This window comes from Halichoerus grypus, chromosome 8, assembly GCF_964656455.1.
Source record: "Halichoerus grypus chromosome 8, mHalGry1.hap1.1, whole genome shotgun sequence".
Lineage (NCBI taxonomy): Eukaryota > Metazoa > Chordata > Mammalia > Carnivora > Phocidae > Halichoerus > Halichoerus grypus.
Window position 1 is genome coordinate 50,790,375 of NC_135719.1, and position 24,222 is coordinate 50,814,596.

General features: G+C 40.3%; 1 protein-coding gene across 7 annotated transcripts in view; it reads right to left on the bottom strand.

Annotated features, from left to right (window-relative positions):
* APH1B (aph-1B gamma-secretase subunit) overlaps positions 1 to 20,078 on the bottom strand; it is a 162,964-nt gene extending 142,886 nt beyond the window's left edge. For all 7 annotated transcript variants that reach the window (XR_013450449.1, XR_013450450.1, XM_036081151.2 and 4 more), the window contains exons 1-4: positions 19,837 to 20,078; positions 18,251 to 18,421; positions 11,998 to 12,068; positions 10,850 to 10,972 (exon numbers count right to left, since the gene is read on the bottom strand). Coding sequence is in view for 5 of the 7 variants with exons in the window: in XM_036081151.2 (XP_035937044.1) it covers positions 10,850 to 10,972; positions 11,998 to 12,068; positions 18,251 to 18,421; positions 19,837 to 19,949 (478 nt within the window). In the remaining 2 variants the exon portion in view is untranslated. The remainder of the gene's footprint in view (positions 1 to 10,849; positions 10,973 to 11,997; positions 12,069 to 18,250; positions 18,422 to 19,836) is intronic.
* Positions 20,079 to 24,222: the final 4,144 nt, after the last annotated feature.

The following is a 24,222-nucleotide window of genomic DNA, read 5'->3' on the forward strand; positions in this document are numbered from 1 at the left end:
GTGTTTTAAAATGCACTCTTCTTCACTCTTACAGATTATTTCTTTCTCTGACCTTGTATTTACTTTTATATTTATTTTCTTCCTCCCCTCTTTCCTTAATCCATACAACAAGTACTTATTTGATGTCCATTATGGGCAGGCACTCTTCCGGGCACTGAGGCTATCATGGTGCACAAAACACAATCTTCTGGAACTTCGCCTCATCCTTTCAGTGTACTGTTTTATTAACACAGTATCCAAAGGGGAGCTCTCAGACATTTGTTGAAACACTGTAAATTCTTACTTGACTGCTTATTTATTCACCTGGCATTAATTTCTGGCTGGCTTCCATGTCATCATAAGTCTTTACTATTAGAATGTGCCATTTAGAATATTGGGATTCATTGTTTATTCCCTCTGCAACTGGTCAGAGGTCCAACAGAAACTGAGACCTGAATATCTATTCTGCCACATACATGTAGTTAGAGGTACATACAATTTTGATACTTTTTCCTAGTAAATGGAATTAATTCCAACTAGAAATGAAGATTTGCTAACAGTATCTCTAGGATACTATCTTTTAATTACTAAAACTTTCTCATTTCATGTTCCTAACTATAAAATTCTAAGTCCTTCAGTAAATCTCTCTAAAATTTGCTTTGTTCTAATATTCATAAAAGTAGAAAAAAACCTCTCCAAATTAATCATAAAAATATCAAAATTCATTTATAATCCAGATTAATAAAAGGAGCTTCCCTAATTTCTAGTGTTTTGGAACATTAATCAGAAATCTGAACAATTCTGGGGCACCTGGGTGACTCAGTCAGTTAAACATCTGACTTGACTTCAGTTCAGGTCATGATCTCAGGGCTGTGGGATTGAGTCCCGTGACAGGCTCTGCGCACGTAGAGCCTGCCTAAGATTGTCTCGCTGCCCCTCTCACCCTGCGCACTCTATCTCTAAAAGAGAGAGAGAGAGAGAGAAAGAGAGAGAGAAAGAAAGAAAGAAAGAGGGAAGGAAGGAAAGAAATCTAACAATTCTAACAAGTATTATACATGTTTGTGAAATTGTAGCTACTAGTTTGATAATGGACTTCCAAAAACCTTTTAAGCCAAATTCTCTTGGTAAAGAATGTTTTATTTTAACCTATTTTTAAGCAAAATGTTTCAGGATTATCTTTAAGGGGCTACATTTAGGGGGGCCTGGGTGGCTCAGTCGGTTGAGTATCTGACTCTTGATTTCGATCTCAGAGTCCTGGGATCGAGCCCCGTATTGGGCTCTGTACTCAGCATTGGGATTCTCTCTCTCTCTCTCCCCCTCTCCTCCTGCCCCTCTCATTCCTGCTCTCTCTCTCTCAAACCAATAAATAAGTCTTTAGGAAAAAAAAAGAGGCTACATTTACTACTTGGTTCTTTTCTCCTTGAATATATTCCAAATGTTCTAACACACAGATTCATAAACATCCTCATTTTCAGGCTTGTCCCTCTCTCCCTTATTCCTAATATTTACTTTTCTGTCCTTGCAAAGACAACGGCCTAATATAGCAACTGATTCTAACACTGGATCCTACCAGTACAGAAACTGCTATCATCTGGCTTCCTCTGACAACTTCAGAGAATCTCTAACTATGCCAGAGAGAGCCAAGGGCTGCTGCTGGGTGGTAGCAGCAACAGGCAGAGGAAGACTTTGCAAAGCCAAGAGTTAGCCTCAACTGCCTAGAGACAGGATGTGATTACTAATGAGCTTCTGGCTTCTTTTTCCAAGAAAAGAGTCTGGGGTGTCAAGGTTCTGTGCAGTGAGGGACTCTCCTCCAACCCTCTTGGTTGCAGAAACTCTCTGGATTCTTAAGAGCTCTCCAATGACCTAGCCCAAGTAGAAGTCAAGCCACAGAACTAAATATTTTTGAAAATGCCTTTCCCATAATAGGGATTTAACTTAAAAATTTTGCTTTAAAAAACATGACAATTTTGTAACCTTGTTATTATAATATAGAAGTATATATATTACTAACCAAATAACATTCTCCAAGACTTAAAAAAGACATCTTGAAAACCATCTCATACTACATAGCAATAAGAAAGGTGTAGTACTGTCCTCTAATACCAGCCAGATTATAAGGAGGTGTTCTGAAAACAATCTGAATGACTACTGGTGTTTAAATAGCATTTATCGGGGCACCTGGGTGGCTCAGTCATTGAGCGTCTGCCTTCAGCTCAGGTCATGATCCCAGGGTCCTGGGATCGAGCCCCACATCAGGCTCCCTGCTCAGCGGGAAGCCCGCTTCTCCCTCTCCCACTCCCCCTGCTTGTGTTCCCTCTCTCACTGTCTCTCTCTGTCAAATAAATAAATAAAATCTTAAAAAAAAATAAAATAGCATTTATCATTTCATATTTATGAAAATGCTTCTAAAGTATGTTCATAAGCTGAACAGACTGCCAAAAATATGATTTTGTTTAAAGTCTCCCTAGCATATGTTAAAGAATGATGAAATTCTCTCTTCAGATTAGTTCATCAGTGTGAGGGTCAGCACTGGGAGGCCTATTACATGTTTTCTGATCCAATCCTTATGCAATGAAAAAGTAAATCCCACAGGATCCACTTCAAATCCAGTTTAGAAGCTTACTTCATTAAAGCAGTCACTGTGGGAAAGTTCCTTCTCAAACTGAACCCAAATCCGCCTTCTAACTCAGTGATTCACAAGTGAGGCAATTTTGCCCCCAGAGAGCATTTGTCAGTATCTGTAGACATTTTTGATTACCACAGCTGGGGGTGGGGTACTTCTGGCATCTTGCCATGGAACACCCTACAATACACAAGACACCCCTCCATCTCCTGCCAACAAAGAATTATCTGACCCCAAATGTCAATAGTGCCATTGACAAACCCTGCTCCAACTGCTGCTTGTTGATCCTAGGAAGGCTTTCTTCCTGTATAAATGTTTGGCAACATTCAACTTCCTAGGAAGGAAGAAACACAAGTCAACTCTTTTTTCCCTGACATGTGGCACATTAAAAAAAAAAAAAAATTGAAACTCTCTGTATTATTCAGCTATTGTGACAAAAATGGTGTTAACAAACCATGCCAAAAGTGATATTCGCTATAGTTTGGGGCACCTGGCTGGCTCAGTCAGTGAAGCATGCGACTCTTGATCTTGGAGTTGTGAGTCTGAGCCCCACATTGGGTGTAGAAATCACTTAAAAATAAAATCTTTGGGGCACCTGGTGGCTCAGTCAGTTGGGCATCTGCCTTGGGCTCAGGTCATGATCCCGGGGTCCTGGTACTGAGCCCTGCGTCAGGCTCCTTGCTCGGGAGTTTGCTTCTCCCTCTCCCTCTGCTGCTCCCCCTGCTTGTGCTCTTTCTCTCTCTCTCTGTGTCAAATAGATAAATAAAATCTTTTTAAAAAACCAAATCTTAAAAAAAAAAAGTTATTGGCTATAGCTGCCATTGGGAGCATTGCTGGTCTAAGGCAGGGCCCACTGGAACATGGGGTATAAATCTCTAATGGGGAACCCATCTTCTAGCAGTGTGCAGGGAGTGTGGGCTCTCAGGATTCTACTGCTTTGTATCAATGCTGTGTTGACTTTATGAAATTAACTAGGACCCTCCCATGTTTGGAAGGCAGCTATGCTCACCACTATACCACCAACGCAACCTCCCATGTTTGTTTCTGGTCTGGAATAATTTCAGCACCATCAGATTTACCTTTCCTTTAAGTGCTTGCTCCAAACCAGCTCTCAAACCGTCTATTCCTGATGCCAATATAAAGCAAAACCAAGCACAAAAGAACCTGGATGGAGACTTAAATGGAAGTTGGAGGTAAGATCTGCAGTTGGACTGGATGTGAGTTGTAAGAAAAAGGGAAGAATCAGTAACTGCTCCAAGGTTTTTGGCCTGCACAACACGAAGGATGGAAGGGCATCAACTGAAATGAGGAAGACTTCAGAGATATATCACTTAAAGATGTTGCTCCACTGTCTTCTGTCCTCTAGAATTTCTGATGAGAAGTCAGCAGTATTTCAAATCATTGTTCCACTGAATTTAAGAAGAAAAAATCCCCCTAGAGATGGAAAAGCAGCCTACTATCTGAAACCAGGACTTCAATCTCAAGATTGAAATATTCAATATTCAAAGTTAATATCTGAGTAAATCTTTATAAATCAAAATATTCAACTGAATTTTTGGTGAAGAACTTTAGCATAATGAAAAAGCTGATAAAATCAAATAGATCTATCCTTTAAAATAAACCTCAAGGTTAATTCCTTTAAAAAGAACCATAAAGATTGCCAAACATTTATACATATAATACAAAAAGTCTGGTTTCAGGAAATTTGGCTAAAACATGCTCCAGGAATAGCAATGGAAAACCTCAGAGTACACCAATGAAACATATTACAATGTGAATGATTCCCCCAGAAATTATGCAATGCAGCAGCCCTGACGTGAACACTCTAGTTCTCTTTGGGAGAACTGGAGAGTTAGAGGAGTGAACTGGTACAAGTGATCCCAGCAGTGAAGAGCATCCTTGCTGATGAAAAGTAGGCACAAAACAGATGTAAATGCTCCCAACAGGACATGTTCCCAACAGAGCCATGGAGCTTCACAGGATCAAACTTAGGTAGTTGAAGAAGGCCAAACTGATCAATAAAATTGAAAACAAGGTGGTTTTTGTCCCCCCTTTCAAACTGTAAATATTAGATGTAATGGATAAAATATATATTCCTATGGGACTGAATGAAAGAAGATATTATGCTAGATGATATTCCAAAAATGTTACTTTTTTCCAGTGCAAATCATCCATATAGAGTAGTATCCTGCTCATCATTGCTATAAAAAAATATCTCTGGAAGTTTCTCTAGGAAGAAAAAGAAACTAAACGCAAAAAGCACAAAAAGTTAAAGGCAGCAGTGGATGAAGAAAATAAGGACTGACTCACACGTGAAGAAGAAACAAGGCCTGAAGAGAAATGAGAAGCAGAAGTCATCAGACTGCCTGAGCTGCACAGGGGTCAGCAGGGGCTGGCCACTCGGCCGTGTGACGAAAGAGACAGCAGTGTTTCAGAGAGTGGCCTGGAACGTGTCTGAAGGAGCCACAGCCTGCGTCATTCCTTCAGCCAAACTCTGTGAAGCAATCCCGAGCTACCTGTTTGCACCCTGCATGAAGGCAGCTACCTGTGCTCTGCACACATGGTAACGAATCCCAGGCTGCTAGTCTCTCACAGGCCAAGATTTAGTGAAAGGACAATCCAAAAGTATAATTTTCCATTCTCAGCTACTTGAGCAGCTTGAAGGAAAGACTATTACACTACTGATATAATGAAAACACGTAATGGAAAAATATATTTGACGACAACACTGATGACATACTACAGCATGTGGAATATCCCTGTGTCATAAGCAGTGGCAGTTACTTACGATAATTTATTACAAAAAATTAAGATTCTAATACGTTCAGAAAAGAGTAAGAATTGCAGATTAAGCTCTACTGTTAAAAATTTTCAAACAGTAAGAGACTCTTAATCTCAGGAAACAAACTGAGGGCTGCTGGAATGGAGGGGGCTGGGTGGGATGAGGTGGCTGGGTGATGGACACTGGGGAGGGCATGTACTATGCTGAGCGCTGTGAATTCATAAGACTGATGAATCACAGACCTGTACCCCTGAAACAAGTAATACATTATATGTTAATTAAAAAAAATTTCTTTGTATCACTAATAGATGTTACATATTTTCTACCACTTTGGAATTGTTAAGGTAGCTATTTAAGATAATCTTGCTTACAATGAGCTTTCATTTAAAAGTCTAAACATGTGGGGTGCCTGGGTGGCTCAGTCGTTAAGCGTCTGCCTTTGGCTCAGGTCATGATCCCAGGGTCCTGGGATCGAGTCCCACATTGGGCTCCCTGCTCCGTGGGAAGCCTGCTTGTGTTCCCTCTCTCTCTGTCAAATAAATAAAATCTTTAAAAATAAAATAAATAAAAGTCTAAACATGTAACAAACGTGACATATTACAAAGATGATACTTAAAATATTGTTGCAAAAAAATGAATGTATGAAAAAAGAAACTCACTGGGTTACAACACCAAGGATTTATTCTCCTGCTCATTGGTCCGAAGGTTGACTGTGCTTTGGCTGATTAAGGCTGGGCTCAGCCGGGCAGCACTGCTGTAGGCTGCTGGTACAGCTGGGTTTGACTCCTTACTGCTGCTGCACACAGGTCTGCCCTATACATGTTCATTCTGGGGTCGAGGTCAAGTGGGCATTAATTATGTGGGACATATTCTCATGGAGTATGACCAGAGTCCAAAAGCGCAGGCCCAACCATGCAAGTGGTATTTTATTTTATTTATTTTTTTAAAGATTTTATTTATTTATTTGACAAAGAGAGACACAGCGAGAGAGGGAACACAAGCAGGGGGAGTGGGAGAGGGAGAGGGAGAAGCAGGCTCCCCGCAGAGCAGGGAGCCCAATGTGGGGCTCGATCCCAGGACCCTGGGATCATGACCTGAGCCGAAGGCAGTTGCTCAACCGACTGAGCCACCCAGGCGCCCATGCAAGTGGTATTTTAGCTTCTGACTTACCTTATATTCACTAATTAACCAACGGAAGCCACATAACTGAGTTCAACCTCAGGGGCAGGGAAGTATATCCTGGCCACCACCATGAGGCCATGCAAGGGTGTGGAATTCTATAAAAGGGAATGACAAATTGGGACAAAAATGGAATCTCTTATATTCCTCTTATTTTTATTTTTCTTCAAGTTTAACATTCCTCTTCCTTCGATCAGCCCCCATAAGATACCGTTTCTAGGTCTTTCACCATACTCACACTGTTCTTCTGTACCAATTTTAGTTCTTCAGTATTCCTGTTAAATCACAATGTTCAGAACTGAACATGATACTCCACATGGGGTCTGACCTGTATTGATTTCTCCTAGTAAGTGGCTAAAAAGTTTAAAACCTTACCTAGACAGGAGCACTGCCAAGAAAATATAAATGAAATTATTTGGGGAAGTTTTGGGTTTTCTTAAAGATTTGAGAGAGAGAGAGAACATGTGCACGCGAGCACATCACAGGCATGAGCAGGGAAGGGGCAGAAAGAGGGAGAGAATCTCAAGCAGACTCCCTGCTGAGCACGGAGCCTGACGATGTGGGGCTTGATCTCATGACCCTGAGATCATGACCTGAGCTGAAATCAAGAGTCAGAAAGTCAACTGATTGAGCCACCCTGGTGCCCCTGATTTGGAGAAGTTTTAAAAATAAAGTATTACCTTCCCTTCTGACTGAGTACTAAAGACATTTTTCTTCTAAAGCATAAGGGAGGCAATTCAGAGTGATAAACCCAAATTCCACATAAAAAAATTATCCTCTAAATTCTGTTTTTTAATTTCAAGAACCAAATTCTCTACCCTGATAAGAACCAAATTTTCTATCTTTAGGCCATTTTAAAGTTTATTAGATCACTTAAATATATACTCTCTAAATTAACTTCATTTAATTCATTACAACTCTGAGCTAGGTATTATTTTTGTTCTTCCTGAAAGATGAGGAAATTGAGAGTTAGACAGAAGCCCAGTACTTCCTTTGCCCAATGAAAAATGTCTTTCTTACCTCTAGGCCAGCAGGGAAGATACCTCTTCCCTCCACTGGGTACATTCCTCCCCAACAACCTCCTTCTTTTGCCTGCTAGCTATTACTCGTCCTTTCAGTTTCTAGTCAAATAGCACTTCCTCCATAAGCTGTGCCTAGCTTTCATTTTTTCAATCAATATTTGAATCCATCTAGCAATAAAGGACTCCACAAAGTGCTGGGGTGAACAAAACAGACTCAGTCCTTGCACTTAAAAGGCTTAGCATCTGGCTGGAGAGACATAAGTAAGTACACAGTTGACCCGTTAATTACAAGTGCAGGAGTGTGAGTTAGAGCTTGACTTTTGTGTGCTCGTGGTTCTTCCTCATCATACCATTTGTCACACTTTATTATAATCAGCTGTTTGTCTTTATTTCCCACTATGAGTGAAAGGTATAGGCATTAACTAAACTGTATTGTCATAGCTTGGTATAACTTCTATTTAATAAAAATACTTAATACTCATGTGTGGAATGAGTGATTAAACAATCAAATGGACTTGCCCAAAATACTAAATTAATGAGCCAGAATAAGACTTGAACTTAGGACTCCAATTTCCATACTTTTGCCTTTATATTGCATTACTAAGAAATGGTAATAATTCTAAGAAAAGTTAATACTACACAACTACAAGTAAAAAATAATTAACTTATACATACATATTATTTATAAACTATGCCTACCTGTAACATGAAAACCTATGTACACACAGGTATCATACAGTGTATCTCTAATACTAACATAAATACACTAATTAGTGACCCCATAGGCCTTATTTATTCTGATTACTAGTTAGGCATTTGTAATGAAATACGCTAAACATATAAACTTACAGATTTAACTGACAAATTAAAAATGAGCTCATGCCTTGGGAGGGAGTGGGAGGATGGGTTAGCCTGGTGATGGGTATTAAAGAGGGCACGTTCTGCATGGAGCACTGGGTGTTATGCACAAACAATGAATCATGAAACACTACATCTAAAACTAATGATGTAATGTATGGGGATTAACATAACAATAAAAAATTTTTAAAAAATGAGCTCATGCCTAAATAAGTGGTAACAATAGCAGTTATAAATAATACATACAACAAACACAAATATATATAAATTTGGGGTTACTATTTTAAAATGCAATGAAAAGTAATTTCTTAAATGTATAATTCAAAGTTTATGCTCCAAACAATGATGCTATAATGAATAAACTCTTGCATACGATAAAATACTGTTCTTTTACTCTATAGGTATATATTCATAGCATGGTCAGCCATCCTAACTGCTAAAGACATTAAACTATTTTATTTTCTTAGAATATTGAATTTTCCCATGAATTTATAGAAATTGCAAATACAACCCCCAAACTGCCAGCACATCTTTCACTTTCTTCCAAAAGAATCATTTTAAGTTAGTCTTAATGAAAGGGAATTAGCACCATCTAGTGAAAGAAGCTAGCAGAAAAATAAATTCCACTAGGAGAATGCTACTCGAACCAAACGAAAATTGCTTATGTAGCAGTATAATAGACCACTTTCAGAAAATATAGAAAACTGTAGCAGTAATACCCCCTCCTGATTATGTTTTGTTAATTTATATTGGGCTCTAACAGATGTCAGCTATTAACATTACATTTGTTCTAAAAACCTAACACTCATTATTATAATTCATCAAAAAACTGTCAGAAATATTCTAATTGTGGAATGCTTACAATGAAGAAAATTTGCTTTGTTGGAGGCACCACTAAATAAGTCCAACCCATGAACTTGTAGCCTGATGTAATAGGCCTTGACTTATTCCTTAGAAAGGATAGACCTTGGAAAGTCATTATACTTTTTGTACAGGGAAGATCGTTTGGTGGCTGCATACATACAGGCCAGATTCACATGAAAGTGGGTTGAGGAAAGACTAACCAGTTGGGGGTTGATGGAAGTAATCTAGACAAGAGATACCAAGGCCTGGACTAAAATGAGGAACAAGAATCCACAGGGTTTAGGGATCACTATAACAGGCAGGATGACTGTGAACTACTGCAGCAGTTTTTAAAATCTGGGCATACATTCCTATATCTGGTTCTATTATTATCTTAAACTGTATTAAAATAGTTATTCACTTTTGTTTAGTCTTATTTTCTCTGTTAGAGGGTAAGCTCCTTGAGGACAGAAATTCCTTTAGTATAGATGTTAAATAAGTAATATTTAATTAATAGGATATATGCATGGGGGGGTCACTTAATTTAATAATATAACTTGTAGAGATAAAAAATACAGTGGAATTTTCTTAAAACCATTTTTAAAAGATTCCTCTTGAAAATTTAAGAGAAATTTTATGTTAATTATGTACATTACAACTCTCAAATGCATGATCACCGCATCATGATGACAATTTTTCACCTGGTGGATGAAAAAGTAGTTTGAAATGAGCTGGTCCTTTTCTACTGCATCTTGGGATAAAAAGGCCAACTCATCTATTATCATTTTTTCCTCTCAACTTCTTTTTTCAAAGAATATAGCATGATTTATTTTTAAATGTTTCAAAAGCAGGAAAACTATTAATTTTTTTCAGATACATACATGAAGGTAAAAGTTTCATGTTTTACCTTCAAAACAAAACATGTATATATGTTAAAAACCTAGCTTTCAAACCTGGTTAACCTAGGGAATTAATAACACAAAATCAGGGCAATAGTTACCTGTGGGGAAAAAACAATGAGAAACAAGGGACTCTAAGTACTCTGTTAATGTTCTAGTTCTTAAGAAAAAGGGAAGAAGGGGTTGTTATTCTTTAAATGATACAGATATGTTTAAATGTACATTTTAGATGCATAATATTAGTTTACATTAAATAAGAAGCATTTTCCCTCCTCTCAATTTCAAATTTCAATTATACTGCTTATCCCAAAAAGGGACCAAGATGACTAATTAAAGACTAAGGCTTATACTGAAGATAATTGCAAACCAATAAAAATAAAAAAGCATATAGCCTATAAAAATTCACTTATACATCAACTACACATCAACATTAGTATAGTAAAATAAAAATAAATTTTATATATGCTAAATTCCACCCCAAAATTCTAAAATACTCTAACCAAAATTTTTATTTTCCTACATCCTTTACTTCTGATATCTAACAGTATTTTGCCTTTAGAAGGTATCATATAAATTTAAATTTTGAATTCCTAAGCCAGAGAACTCCAATAAGGATGATTATTTAGACCAGAAGACTGAACATTCACAACTAGTAGGCACATACCTGAATTTAGGAAGAACTGGGGAGAATCTCCATGAATGCCCACTGTGCCTGGTCCCAAGGAGTCGGAAAGGGTATTTACAAAGGCAAATACTCCACTCATGATTCCAAAGCCTAAGCCAGAAACTAAAGAGGGAGAAACACGTTAGACTCTTTTCAGGCTATGATTTCTCTTCAAATCAAGTTTCCAAGGACTAGAGAATACTATTTTAAAGGGGAAACTGTATGCATGCTGTTGGAGAAGCAGTGGAAGGCTGGCTCAGGAAAGGTGAGTGCTTGGCTAAATGATAAACAGAGAAGGGTGTAAAAGGAAGGGAAATGAACAGTGGAATGTAGCAGAGAAATGAAAAAAGAAAAAGATCTAGAAAGGCACAGAAACAACAGGCAAGACAGAGGACACAATGCTGAAGTTCTGGCTTTGATTTATGATAAAAGTCTGTAGAATTAAGTATTAGGGCTTAAAACTGGAACCGAGCTTGAGGGATGACTGCCTATAGTAGAAAGTAATCCCTGGGTCAAACTAGGGTGACTCAACTTAGGGATCTAGATCCAATCTTTAAAACATGATTCTGAAAGAAAACCCTGCAGAGGTATTAACTGTATTAATATGAAAAGTCCTCCTACCACAGCCAAAGTCATGGTAACCACCCAGAGAAGATAACAGTAACATCACTTAAAAACTGTTAACTAGAGTATATGCATATTAAAAGCCCAACTTTCAAACCTGGCAATTATTTAATGGACATACAGGTCACCTATAATTACTTCCCTTTATATAATGGTCCTGGAAAGCTAGAAAAATAAACAATGTACACCAAAAGGCCAAGGCAATAATAAAATACTATTTAAAATCTACAAAGATGGGGTGCCTAGGTGGCTCAGTCTGTTAAGTCTCTGTCTCTTGATTTCAGCTCTGGTCATCTCATGGTCATGGGATCAAGCTCAGTGGGGAGTCTGCTGGAGATTCTCTCTCTCCCCCTCTTCCTCTCCCTCTGCTCCCCCCGCCCCCCACCGCATGCGTGCAAGCACCCTCTCTCTCAAATGGGTAAATCTTTTTTCTAAAAAAAAAACCTACAAAGATACAAAAAATAAAAATGGCCTTTATGTCAAGTCTGGCTTTTTCTTAATGACACTATGCAGTTCCAACTTACCATAGGCCAGCAATCGCATAGAAGGTGCTGTCTCATCTGGATTTATACTCTTCAAACCCTCACTGGCTTTTCTAAAATAAAACCACACAATTTTTTAAAAGAAAAAGCAGTATATCAGGAAAAAACACAAGGTATTTCAAAATCGATACTTATTGAGGCTTCTGATCAGGTTATACCTTGAATCTAAAATCCATTTAAACACTCTTAACTATAGAGAACAAACAAATGGTAACCCCAGGGGAGGTAGGTGGGGGGATGGGCTAAATAGGTGAAGGGGATTAAGGAGTACACTTGTGATGAGCACCGGTGATGTATGGAAGTGTTGAATCACTGTATTGTAGAAATGAAACTAATATTATCTTGTATGATAACTGGAATAAAAGTAAAACCTAATAGTAAACAAAATAAAATAAAATCCACTTATACAAAACCCAGAAAATTTTCAATTAAAATCAACCAAAATTTCCAACCAACTTTGCCTTTTATCTGACTTTTCACATAGAAGAGAAAAAATAAGAAAAATATAAGTAAACAAGCCATCAGGGATTAAATTAGTAAGAAAAAAAGCAATGGTTCTGACTACTTTCTGAGCTCAGTAAATATTTAATTCAAGGGGCGCCTGGGTGGCTCAGTCGTTAAGCATCTGCCTTCGGCTCAGGTAATGATCCTGGGGTCCTGGGATTGAGCCCCGCATCTGGCTCCCTGCTCGGCGGGAAGCCTGCTTCTCCCTCTCCCACTACCCCTGCTTGTGTTCTCTCTCTTGCTGTGTCTGTCAAATAAATAAATAAAATCTTTAAAAAAAATTTTAATTCAATATCCTATGGCCTCCATCACTCTGAATTTTTCCCTCTCCCCAAAGTACCAGATCTTCAATCCTAGTTTGTTGGCACTTTGTAGTATCTCCCGCCTGGGTTATAGCTAGTTTGCTACCCTCCCTTTTACCTTCCACTTCGCAGAACCTAAATTATACTCATCCTCCAAAGTCTCATTTAGTCAGCAGTTTCTCAAACAATTCACCTCTACCAATGACTGGTAATCGCTAATCTCTCCTTACTCTTAAATCCTAGAATGCCCATGGTCTGAGCTCTCATATGGGTACTTAATCATATGATCTTCAGATGATAAAATATTCTACATATTTGTTTCATATCCCAATCAGGCTTCAGGGGAGAATTAATCAGAGAAGAATAAAATGCTACCCTCAGAAAAGGAGATAAATGAATACCTAAATGAAACATTAGAATACTGCTCAATAAGAAATGATCTTCAGAGTGATCATATCTGTGCTTCTGTTGGGAACAATTCACATACTTATCATGAGTCCCTGCTCCCATGCAGATGTGTTAGGTAAGAATGTAAGGTGTGGCTGTCAGTTTTATTACCGTCACTATTACTAACATTTGTTGGCTAGAAACTCTGCAACAATGACCCTGACTCAAAGGGTATTTACATTATATTTAGGAGAAGGTATATTTGTTAAAGCAATAAAGAAACCAAACATTTTAGATTGATTTTTCACTAAGTGCTGAAACAAAATGAGTTAGGTTAACTCTAAGAGTAGAAAATTAAATTAACCAGAACATACTTACATTCTGGGCATTGTGTTAATTTAAATTTCAAGGTATGCATATTCAATATAGCTGGCCTATTCATTACATAAATATAAATATCATTGATTACTTTAAATTAAGGCAATGCAGAATTCAACCAAAATAGTAATAAGCATAATGAAAAGGGCCTTTTGCTTTTCTAGACTCGAAAGAACAATTTGCCATTTCCAGGCTCTCCATTTAGAAGCATTATTTAGTAGCAAGGACATTAATCAAAACTTAAGTGGCTATATCATCTTTCTCTGGAGCAGTAACCAACTAAGATGTTCAATTTTCCTAAATAAAATAACCTGTCACAGGAACGTTGTTAAAGGCTAATCAAAGCTTAGAGACATATATGATAGTAATAATCTCTACCAACAAGTGGACATAATGGTACAACAGAATCAAATTTTGGAGGATTTGTTTTATATAAACTGCTCAATAATGAATAAAAGATTTTTTGCTATCTGGTACAGCAAGGTATTGCTATCACAAATGTATTAAATATATAAATTCAAAAGTTTAATAAACTTCCTCATTCTATGTTGCAAGTTTGTGAGAGGAAAGGTCTGGCATTAACTGTTCTCAACGCTAACATTAGGAAATGAAAAAGTAGAAAACACCATTAGTTTCCATGTTCCGGATGGATATAGAACATATGATCAATGATGGAAGGTACAGTGTTTTTAACTTGACCATCTTACTGAAGTGGAAAATTCTGTTTACATTTATTACTATTTCCAAGAACAAAAAAGAAAAAGTCCAATTTCTCTTTTAGATTTTATTTTATTTACTTATTTGAGAGAGAGAGCACAAGAGGGGGTACAGTCAGAGGGAGAAGCAGATTCCCTGCCGAGCTGGGAGCCCAACATGGGACTCGATCCCGGGACTCCAGGATCATGACCTGAGCTGAAGGCAGTCGCCCAACAAACTGAGCCACCCAGGTGCCCAAAAAAGTCCAATTTTAAAAATATAAACTTTGTGGGGCACCTGGGTGGCTCAGTTGGTTAAGCGTCTGCCTTTGGCTCAGGTTGTGCCCTCAGGGTCCTGGGGTGGAGACTGGCCTTGGGCTCCTTGCTCAGTGGGGAGTCTGCTTCTTCTTCTCCCTCCTCCTTGGCCCTTCCCCCCCCCCCCCGCCCCGCGCATACTCTCTCTCTCTAATAAATAAATAAAATCTTAAAAAACAACTGTAGAGCACACCTTGGGAAACAGTGATAGTGAGAGCTAAGCCTTAGGCTGTCTTCCCATAGCCACAAGGGTGACTTCCCTGGTCATCGAGGCAGTGCATGCATGTTGGGGTTACCTTTACCTTTTCTATAAGTTGTACCAAAACATCTACTTAACTTCTTTCATTTGTACCATTCTTCAAACAAAGTAATTTGGTACCCCCCCCAAAAAAATTGTAGTAATGATTATGTTTTTTTCTATAAATGGAAGATGTTTTAAAATTAGGAAATATTTATGCTATCAGCATTATAAGACAAAACTGGATTAAATTACAAAAGCTTCAAGTTAAAAAATGTTTAATGTATGTTTTAGGCAATGTATACAACCATAATTTGAATTTTTAACGAAATTACTATAGGAAGGACTATCACTTGTGGCCACATGCCAGTTTCTCACAGTACAGCTCTTTGCTAGGCTGAAAGTTACAATTCATTTATTCATTCTTCAAGATGAAGCACTTCCCGAGGCCTGACCCATGAAATAAATCTATATTAGACTGCAGTGATAAATATTTTGATTCAGTTTCATATATGTAAAAAACTGGTACAAACCTTCCACGTTTTAAGCTTGGCACCAAATTCAGATAGCAAAAAGGTGACTGAGGCAGTACTTTAAATTTGAAAACCTACTTTGGAAGTGGAGATAGTTAAAATAGTAATTAAACAAAGTTCCTATATTTGAATGTAGTACAGCATATGAGAGCAAGTTAAACATATTTATATGTTAGTCATGAATAAAGTACCATAATAGTTCTCAAACTTGTTTTAACATATAACTACATGACAGCCAACATGTCTAAAATTTGCTAGAAAAATACTGTACAATAATCCAAAGGCTTGGTGGAGATGCATTTTGCAATGGCAGCATAAAGGCACCTGTTAATACAGGTTTGTCCTATTATCTCTTTGCTAATTTCCAAAGGCCCTTTCAGAGGAAATATCATGGTTTCCCTAGAAGGCCAAAGAGGCTTCTCTGAACTTGGTGGCATGAAAGCCTTGACTGACCTGTAATTCCTTTCCCATACAAATGGTAACCTATGTTCAGCTTGTAGTCCTTTAGAACTGTAGGACAGTGCCAATAAAAGGTTGCATTCCAGGTAGAATCCATGACGAAACAAGGTGGTAAAGAACAGCAGATTTAGTCACTCAAGGTAAGTTGGATTTTAGAACCTAATATCCTAAGGGGTCATTAAACCCATGTCCCTAAACTGTGAAAATCTATTCAAAATTAGGTCTACTTCAAAAGTAGGACCAACATACGTGAAAATGCAAAACCAACATGAGCCAATGATGTTACTGACAGGAAAAAACCAGTGCAACCTGAGACTGAGTTAAGAGTACAGTGCCCAAGCAAGGGTGCAAGAGGCCACTGATCTCTGTACTACTTCGACCACAGCAGGGTACTGTGCTGGGTCCTAAGCACAGATAAACTCCAGGCACTAACAAAAAGGGGTGTCTACCGACATAAAAGAGATGGAAAGGTTTAGAAGCCACATCTATGTCTTCTGACGGCCAGGTGAAGAAATGAGGTATGTGTAGCCTTGAAAGAGACAAGATGACAACCATGTAACAGGGATTTCATTTGGCTATGTGGGGCAGGGGTTAGAAAGAGGGAGATTTTGATTACCGGAATATATTCTACAGTTAAAATTAAATTTTGGAATGAAAGTAACTGCTACATACCAGAAACATTCAACCACAGCTGAATAGATGGTCCATCTGTTAAGGATTGTATTCTTGTGGAAACTTAAATGTAATTGTCGGTATTTGGTTGTTGCTCTTTAATATTTCCAAAAACTAATGGAAATTTCATTTTTAAACCTTTTCTAAGACTTTTGCTTCTAAGCAATGGCTTCCTGGTTTGCTATTTGTAATTAAAATTTCTTCATTATTAAATTTCAATATCTGTTATTAAAAGCAACAAGTAAAGGGGCGCCTGGGTGGCTCAGTTGGTTGAGCGTCCAACTCTTGGTTTTGGCTCAGGTCATGATCTCAGGGTCATGAGATAGAGCCCCATGAGATCTCCACTCAGTGTGGAGTCTGCTTGAGATTCTCCCTCTCCCTCCTCTAACCCCCCTCTCTAAAATAAATAAATGAATCTTTAAAAAAAGAAAAAAGCAACAAGTAGGGGCACCTGGTAGCTCAGTTGGTTAAGCCTCTGATTTTTCATTTCAGCTCAGGTCATGATCTCAAGGTTGTGAGATGGAGTTCCGCATCAAGCTCCACATTGAGCATGGAGCCTGCTTAAGATTCTCTCTCCCTCTGCCCTTCCCCACCCCCGACACTTTAAATAAATAAATAAATATGTAAAATCTTTAAAAGCGACAAGTAAAAAATATAGAAGGCCTGGCATATTGGCAAGAACAAATGATCAGAAGCCTATTACAAAAGATGTTGTTGAGGTTCTGTCTTGATTACATACATGAAATTTGTGGAATGCCTTAATTATCTCATTTTCAGAAATAAAAAGAGCACACTTATCACTTTATAAGCCTTACTACATAATCAAAGCCAACCTCATGACTGCCTGAAAGAAAATATGGTTCCAAGTTCAAGCTGTGTTTCAAATCAGTGGTTTCATGTGAGGTCCTCATGGATCCTACAGATGACCTACTTCCTGGCCTAAAAAGGGAACTCATAACTATGGCTTTTTAAATATATTTTTCTATTCTAGATATGAAATCACATGAAATATCACAAAATAAACCCCTGTTATCCCCTAATACAGTCAAAATAATGATAGGTATAATCTCCATAAGAATGATTTATTTTCAGTGGTGGCAAAGAGAAGCACACATTAATTCTAAGCTGGAACAGTTTTTCTTGTTGTTTCAATGACTATTTCTCCAGCTTATTTTCCTGCAGGGCACTTATTATCTTCTAGCATACAATGTATTTTCTTGTTCATTCAGTGTTGTCTCTTTCCACTATAACCTCCATGAAGACAGAGACTGTCTTTTAATCATCATATATCCCCAAGTGCCTAGGACAGTGCCTGGCACTGAATAAATTCTCAAGAAATATTTTTTGAATGAGTGAAGGAAGAAATGTCCACAAGTTAATACTCAATATTTGCAGGGCACCTGGGTGGTTCAGTCGGTTGAGTGTCCGACTCTTGATTTCAGCTCCAGTCATGTTTCAGGGTTGTGGGATCAAGCCCCAAGTTGAGTGGGCTCCACTCTCGGCAGGGAGTCTGCTTGAGATTCCCCCTCTTGCTCTCTCCCTCTGCCCCACCCCCCATGCGCACGCACTCTCTAAAATAAATAAATCTTAAAAAAAAATACTCAATATTTTCAGGCTGGGAATGTACAATCACTTGACTTTCAACTCTGTAGGAAGGCACAGGCCCTCAATACCACACTATATTAGTGTTTCAAACTACTAAATCATAATTCAAATATAAACGAAAAAAAGGTAAAGCAAATTTTAACTTACTTTAAAAGTTTATAATACATAAACCGAAACATTTCTTGGATAAGGACTGAGACTAACGCTCCCAAGATCAGCAGATATTTCTGTATTGGTCCATCTTTGTTGTCAGTAATGGTTCTTGCCATGAACCAAAAAAGGGAGGAAAACAGCAGAGACACCAACCAGAAAAAAGCCCTGAAAATTAGAGGGGGAAAAAGGTATAAGTGAACAGGATTAATAATGATTTAAAAGTGAAAAAACTCTACTTGAGAAGGAACAGGATTTCCTGACTCTTTAATAAGAGGGGGGGAAAAGTCCTCATAAAGTGATGCCCTGGATCACTTGTTCTTAATCAATGGTTCATTTTCCCTGGTGAGATGAACACGCAGTCCAAGAGGAACGTGAGATTTTTTTCCTAACAATCATTTTTTTTCAGTGGCCCTGCTGCTTCTAAAGTACACCTGGAGACTATCTGCTAAGGACTATCTAGCTAGAAACCTGGTTATTTGCTACTCTTCCTAATTAATGTTTTGCCCATGCCCACTGATACGTAAATACGTCTTTCCCAAAAAAAAAAAAAAAAAAAAAGGTCTACATCTCTATTAACAGAGTAACTGGTATAAAATTCAGAGGTTGAAAACCTGTTGAAATCTAAGTCAGCTTTCCAGGCCTGGCTTGTACAACATACCTGTGGATTTTAATGATTATAACAAGCTTTACAAACCTTTTGCCCAAATCTCTATTGTTTTTAAAATGACACACATCTGACGCGGCACTTTCAATACAGTTGTGAGAGGTGAAGCAGCTCAGAAAAGGTGGTTAACACTGGCCTACCGTGGCTGTTTCTCCCGGTACTAAGTGAGACTCAAAGGTGCAGGGGGACGTAGGGAGCCCCGGAAGAGCTGCCAGACAATTGAAAATCGGGCTTATGACCACATTCGCCGCAAGAGTTCAGTATTTACCAAGCTCCTGCAAAGAGATGCACTGACAGGTGTTTCGGTGTTTTCACGGGTTTCCACCCTTTAGCTGTACACCTGAATCACCTGGGGAGCTTAAAAAAAATCCGTAGCCCGAATCCCACCCCCTCGATATTACAATTTGGCTGATCTGGGGTAGGGGTCGGGCATGGGTATGTTTTAAAGCACCTAAACTCCGGGGCTAATGTGCTCTTAACCCCTTTGGGATTGATTACAGATGCCTGTGAGAATCTGAGGGAAATGAGGGACCCCCTCCACTAAAATAAGAGATGAATATTTGAACTTACCCACAATCTTTTCATACAATTTTAATGGCTTCACAACTCACTAGAGCCCACCCACGGACCCTCGGCAAAAACTCAGGAGCCATGCATCAGGGTTTCTGAGACCCACAGTGTGAGCTCCTTCCCCAAAGCCCGCCCTGTGGGGTCCCGGGGCTCTTTTTCTTTTCCCGCCGCCCCTCGGAGGACGAGGAATACCAGGAAAGCGGGAGCTCAGCTCTCCCCCTCCCAACCCTTCTCCCCTCCAAAGCCCAACAAGGTCGAGCCGTTTGGCGGGGACGCCGGGGGTCGCCGGGACGTCCGGCGGGGGAGGAGAGCCCCGGGTCCGGGTTTCCCGGAGCAACCGCCTCACCCGATGATGAGGAAGATGACGCGCAACGGCTCGGTGGCGATGGTGAAGATGTAGAGGGCCAGCGCAGGCCCGAAGGCAATGAAGGCGCAGCCGAAGAACACGGCCGCCGTCATGGCGACCGCGGAAGCCGGCCCGGAGGCCTGACGGGGACGCGAGGTGCACCGGCCGCTGACAGAGCTGAGCTCGGCGCGGGCGAGAGGGCTGGGAGCGACAGAGGGGGCTGGAGGAGAGGCGGAGGGGGCGGGGCGCGGCGGAGGAGGCTGGAGGCGGGGCGGAGGGGGCTGGAGCGGGCGGGGCGGAGAGCCACGGAGGGGGTTGGGGCGGGGCGGAGGGGGATGGGGGCGGGGCGGAGGGGGCTGGAGCGGGCGGGGCGGAGAGCCACGGAGGGGGTTGGGGCGGGGCGGAGGAGGCTGGAGGCGGGGCGGAGGGGGCTGGAGCGGGCGGGGCGGAGAGCCACGGAGGGGGTTGGGGCGGGGCGGAGGGGGATGGGGGCGGGGCGGAGCGCGGCGGAGGGGGCTGGAGGAGGGGCGAAAGGGGCGCGGCAGAGGAGGCTGGAGGCGGAGCGGTGGGGGGCTGGAGCGGGCGGGGTGGAGCGCTGCGGAGGGAGTGGGAGGAGGGGCGGAGGAAGCTGGAGGAGGGGCGGAGGGGCGGCCTGGGGCGGCCTGGGGCGGGGCGGAGGGGTTTGAAGGAGTTGGGGGGGGTTGGGGCGCAGCGGCAGAGGTTGGAAGCTGGGCGGAGCGGGGCGGAGGGGCCTGGAGGCTGGGCTGCGTGCCTCGGCGGGGTTGGGGCCGGGGCCGGGCGGAGGCGGGTGTGGCGATTGAGGCTGGAAGGCGGGGCGGGAGCGGGCCTCACCGCCAGGCTTTCCGCCCCTTTTGGCGTCTGGGGCCACCGCGATGCCTAGGCCGCGTTCACTGGCGACTTTAGCTGAGGGCCCCGACCCCCGCCACTACCAACACCACTCACTGGTACACACTGATCAGGCAGGCCATCGGTGCGGGCGGGAGGTCACTAGGAAGACAGGAGCTTCCTCAGCCCGCTTTGGAGTCAGAACAGGGGAAGACTCCAGATCAACTAAAGAAAAGCCCCTCTGGACAGCAGCAGGATTCCGTTTCTAAATAAAGTTGTCCTTTCTATTTTTTAAGTTTTATTCTAAATAAACTTGTCTTTTTTAAGGCATATTTTGCCATTTGCACAGTTGTGGGAACTGTCGTGCTCTGTCATATATAATACCCATATAGCGGTAACCCAGGCAATAACTCATAATAGTAAAAGTATGAAATAGTAATAAAGGAAGCTATCCCTCTCAGGGTTGTTTTTTGTGTGTGTCTAGTCCCCACACCCCCCAGTCTTCAGAAAAGTCGTGGTTTTTTTAGAGAGGGGGGACGGGGGAGAGGGAGAGAGAATCTTAAGCAGTCTCCATCCAGGCCCAGGGAGGAGCCCCATCTTGCAACCCTGAGATGAAATCAAGAGTCAGACGCTTAACCCTTAACCGCTGAGCCATGCAGGCGCCCCCAGAAATGTTGTTTTTAAAGGCATTCTCCTATCGCCCACCCTATTAACAGTAAAATCTCCCTGCTCTCTTTTCATTTCCTTATTTGTGTCACCAATTGAAATGTAAACTTTTGGAGGGTAGGGGCTTTGCTTTGTTTTGCTGTTTCCACAGCACCTAAAAGGTGCTCACTAAATATTCAGTGAATGAAATAATTTTAAAAATGGAGCTTATAAACATTAGCTATTTTATATTAATTTAACAATTTCTGAGAGGTTTAAAAATTAAAATCAGAAGATTACCCTGATCGTTCACATCTAAGATTTTTCTCCATGTTTAATGGGAATAATGATGATAATAATACCTCAAGGGTTATTTGGAGGATTGTACCTGCACAGTAAGCACTATATAAGTGTTAGCCCTTCCTACTCATTCTTTAATGTCTATCAGGAATAAAGCTCTTGGAAACCAACACTTTTTGAAAAGACAAATGACAGTAGGCAAAAGTTGGGACCTGAATGAAGATGTTTTGCCTCTTACCTCTGAAACTGGGCCTTCAAATAATACAAGAGTTTAACTCTTATGGTAAAATTTCACCTTTGCCCATTGAAAACAGACATATGTATTTTCCATTTACTCCACAAAATACTTCATTTTGAAATGTCTTATATAGCAGCTATTGGAAACTCAGGTTGAGACAACAGTGCAAAATGGTAGAGTGACTCACCATTACATAGATTCTTTTGGTTCTATCCTGAATCAAAGCTATCAAATGCAGTTCCATTACTTCAGCTCCATGCAGAAATGCCTTCACAAAAGCATAATGTACTCAGGTCCGTAGCATAAATTAAGATTTTTATACAACAAATGGCCATCTACATTTTTCCTGCACATTTTATAAAACTTTAATTATTGGGCGCCTGGGTGGCTCAGTAGGTTAAGCGTCTGCCTTCGGCTCAGGTCATGATCCCAGGGTCCTGGGATTGAGTCCCGCATCGAGCCACCTGCTCAGCGGGGAGTCTGTTTCTCCCTCTCCCTTTGCCCCTCCCGCTCTCATGCGCATGCGCGCGTGTGCTCTCTCGCCCTCACTCTCTCGCTCTCGCTCAAATAAATAAATAAATAAAATCTTTAAAAAAAACTTTAATTATCATTGTTGAATATCTTTAATAGATCCATGCTTTACTATTTGAGTTCAGGGCTAGAAAAAGGTTTTGTTTCTCCTGACAAATGCATATGCTTAGCTCTGAGTGCTAACTCATCATATTCAGGCTTTATCTTGACTCCCAAGAAGCTTGGAGATAAATTTATCTTCCGGGTTTTTGTTATTATAATTACTGCCATGACTTCAGAAAATGACTTATTTTTGTATCCCTATTTTAATGACTTGATTACCCCAAACTGTAACTAGATCTCTGTGTCTTGGTTAAAGCTGCCTCAAATATTTTGGAAGTAGGCAACTCAACACGCCTTGAGGGAGCTGAGGGAATTTGTATTCATAGTATCTTGACCATATTTCAGTTCAATCTCAGTCTTCAAATCTAGTTTAAAAAAATAGGAAGGTAATACAAAATGTAATGAGTTTGTCCCCCCGTCAGTAAAGACATCTTTAACTGATGTGTTTTGGAACAGAAAAGAAGAAAGCAACTAGACCAAATTGACAAAGTCACCAATAAAGTAGTCATCTTCAGCATTCATGGTTATTTACTTTCTAGAAAAACTAATTTCAAGTTTTCTCCGAATAATAGTACCTTACATTTATATAATGCATTGCTGTTTAAAAAGCACTTTTACACGGACTTCAACAATGCTGTTTATAAGAGAGGCATTTGAGGCTAAGTAGCAGTGCCATTGACTCCTCAGGTTTTTATGCACTTAATAGAAGCTTCCCCCAAAGACTTGAAAACATAAGGTACTAAGTGATGACAGCTAAATCCCTAAGAAGTGACTGGCAGAAGGACGCTGGCACATGCCATAGATCTGGATGGATATAGACTGCTGAGAATTCCTCAGAATGGGTGCATGTGGGGAGCTGGGGGTGGGGGGAAACACAAAAATGATACCACATTTTAGCAATTGATCAAATAAGGCTTTGACAGACCTGCAAGCAATTCACAAGATACTAATGAATTCACCTGAGCTTTGTTTTCTGGTCCTGCTGATAGATTTATATTTACTCAACCATTTATTCATTCATTCAAAATGCCTGCGGAATGCTTACAAAGTATCAGGCACAATGCTAGGCATTGGGAATACACCATGAAACGGATGTGCTCCTGTCTCCATGAAGCTTACGGTCTCGTGGGAAGCCAGACAGGTGGATATAGGGAGCTGTGAGAATATACAGGAAGGGGGAAGAGCACCCAGTCCAGATGTGTGAAGTTTTCTTAAAGATATTCACTCATTCAGGTCTCTGCCTGATGCAAAGATAAGAATAGGGAAGAAATGGAGGAACAAGTGGGAAGGCCTCAAAGTGCGAGAAAGCAGAGCATTTCCGAAGGACAGAAATTAATTTTATTTGCTATGGGGGCATCCTCATATATTCCTGGAACTAATATTGGAAAACCTAAATTTTGAGGGTAGGATACATGAAGAAAAGGGAGAAAAGGTTTACTCAACTTATCAACACATAAGTAGCATTCTGGGTGATTTATCTTATTAAAAGGAAATTCTATATTTAAAAAAGATTAAAATAATGTAAGGTAAGGGCTAGAATAAAAACAGATAAAGAAGCTTCGCTTTTTATTGCTGTACTTACAGAGGTATTAATGAATTTACCTTAAATTTTCCTCTTTTTTGTATTTTCCTTTGAAGATTTTATTTATTTGTCAGAGAGAGAGAGAGCACAAGCAGGGGGAGCAGCAGACACAGACGGAGAAGCAGGCTTCCCGCTGAGCAAG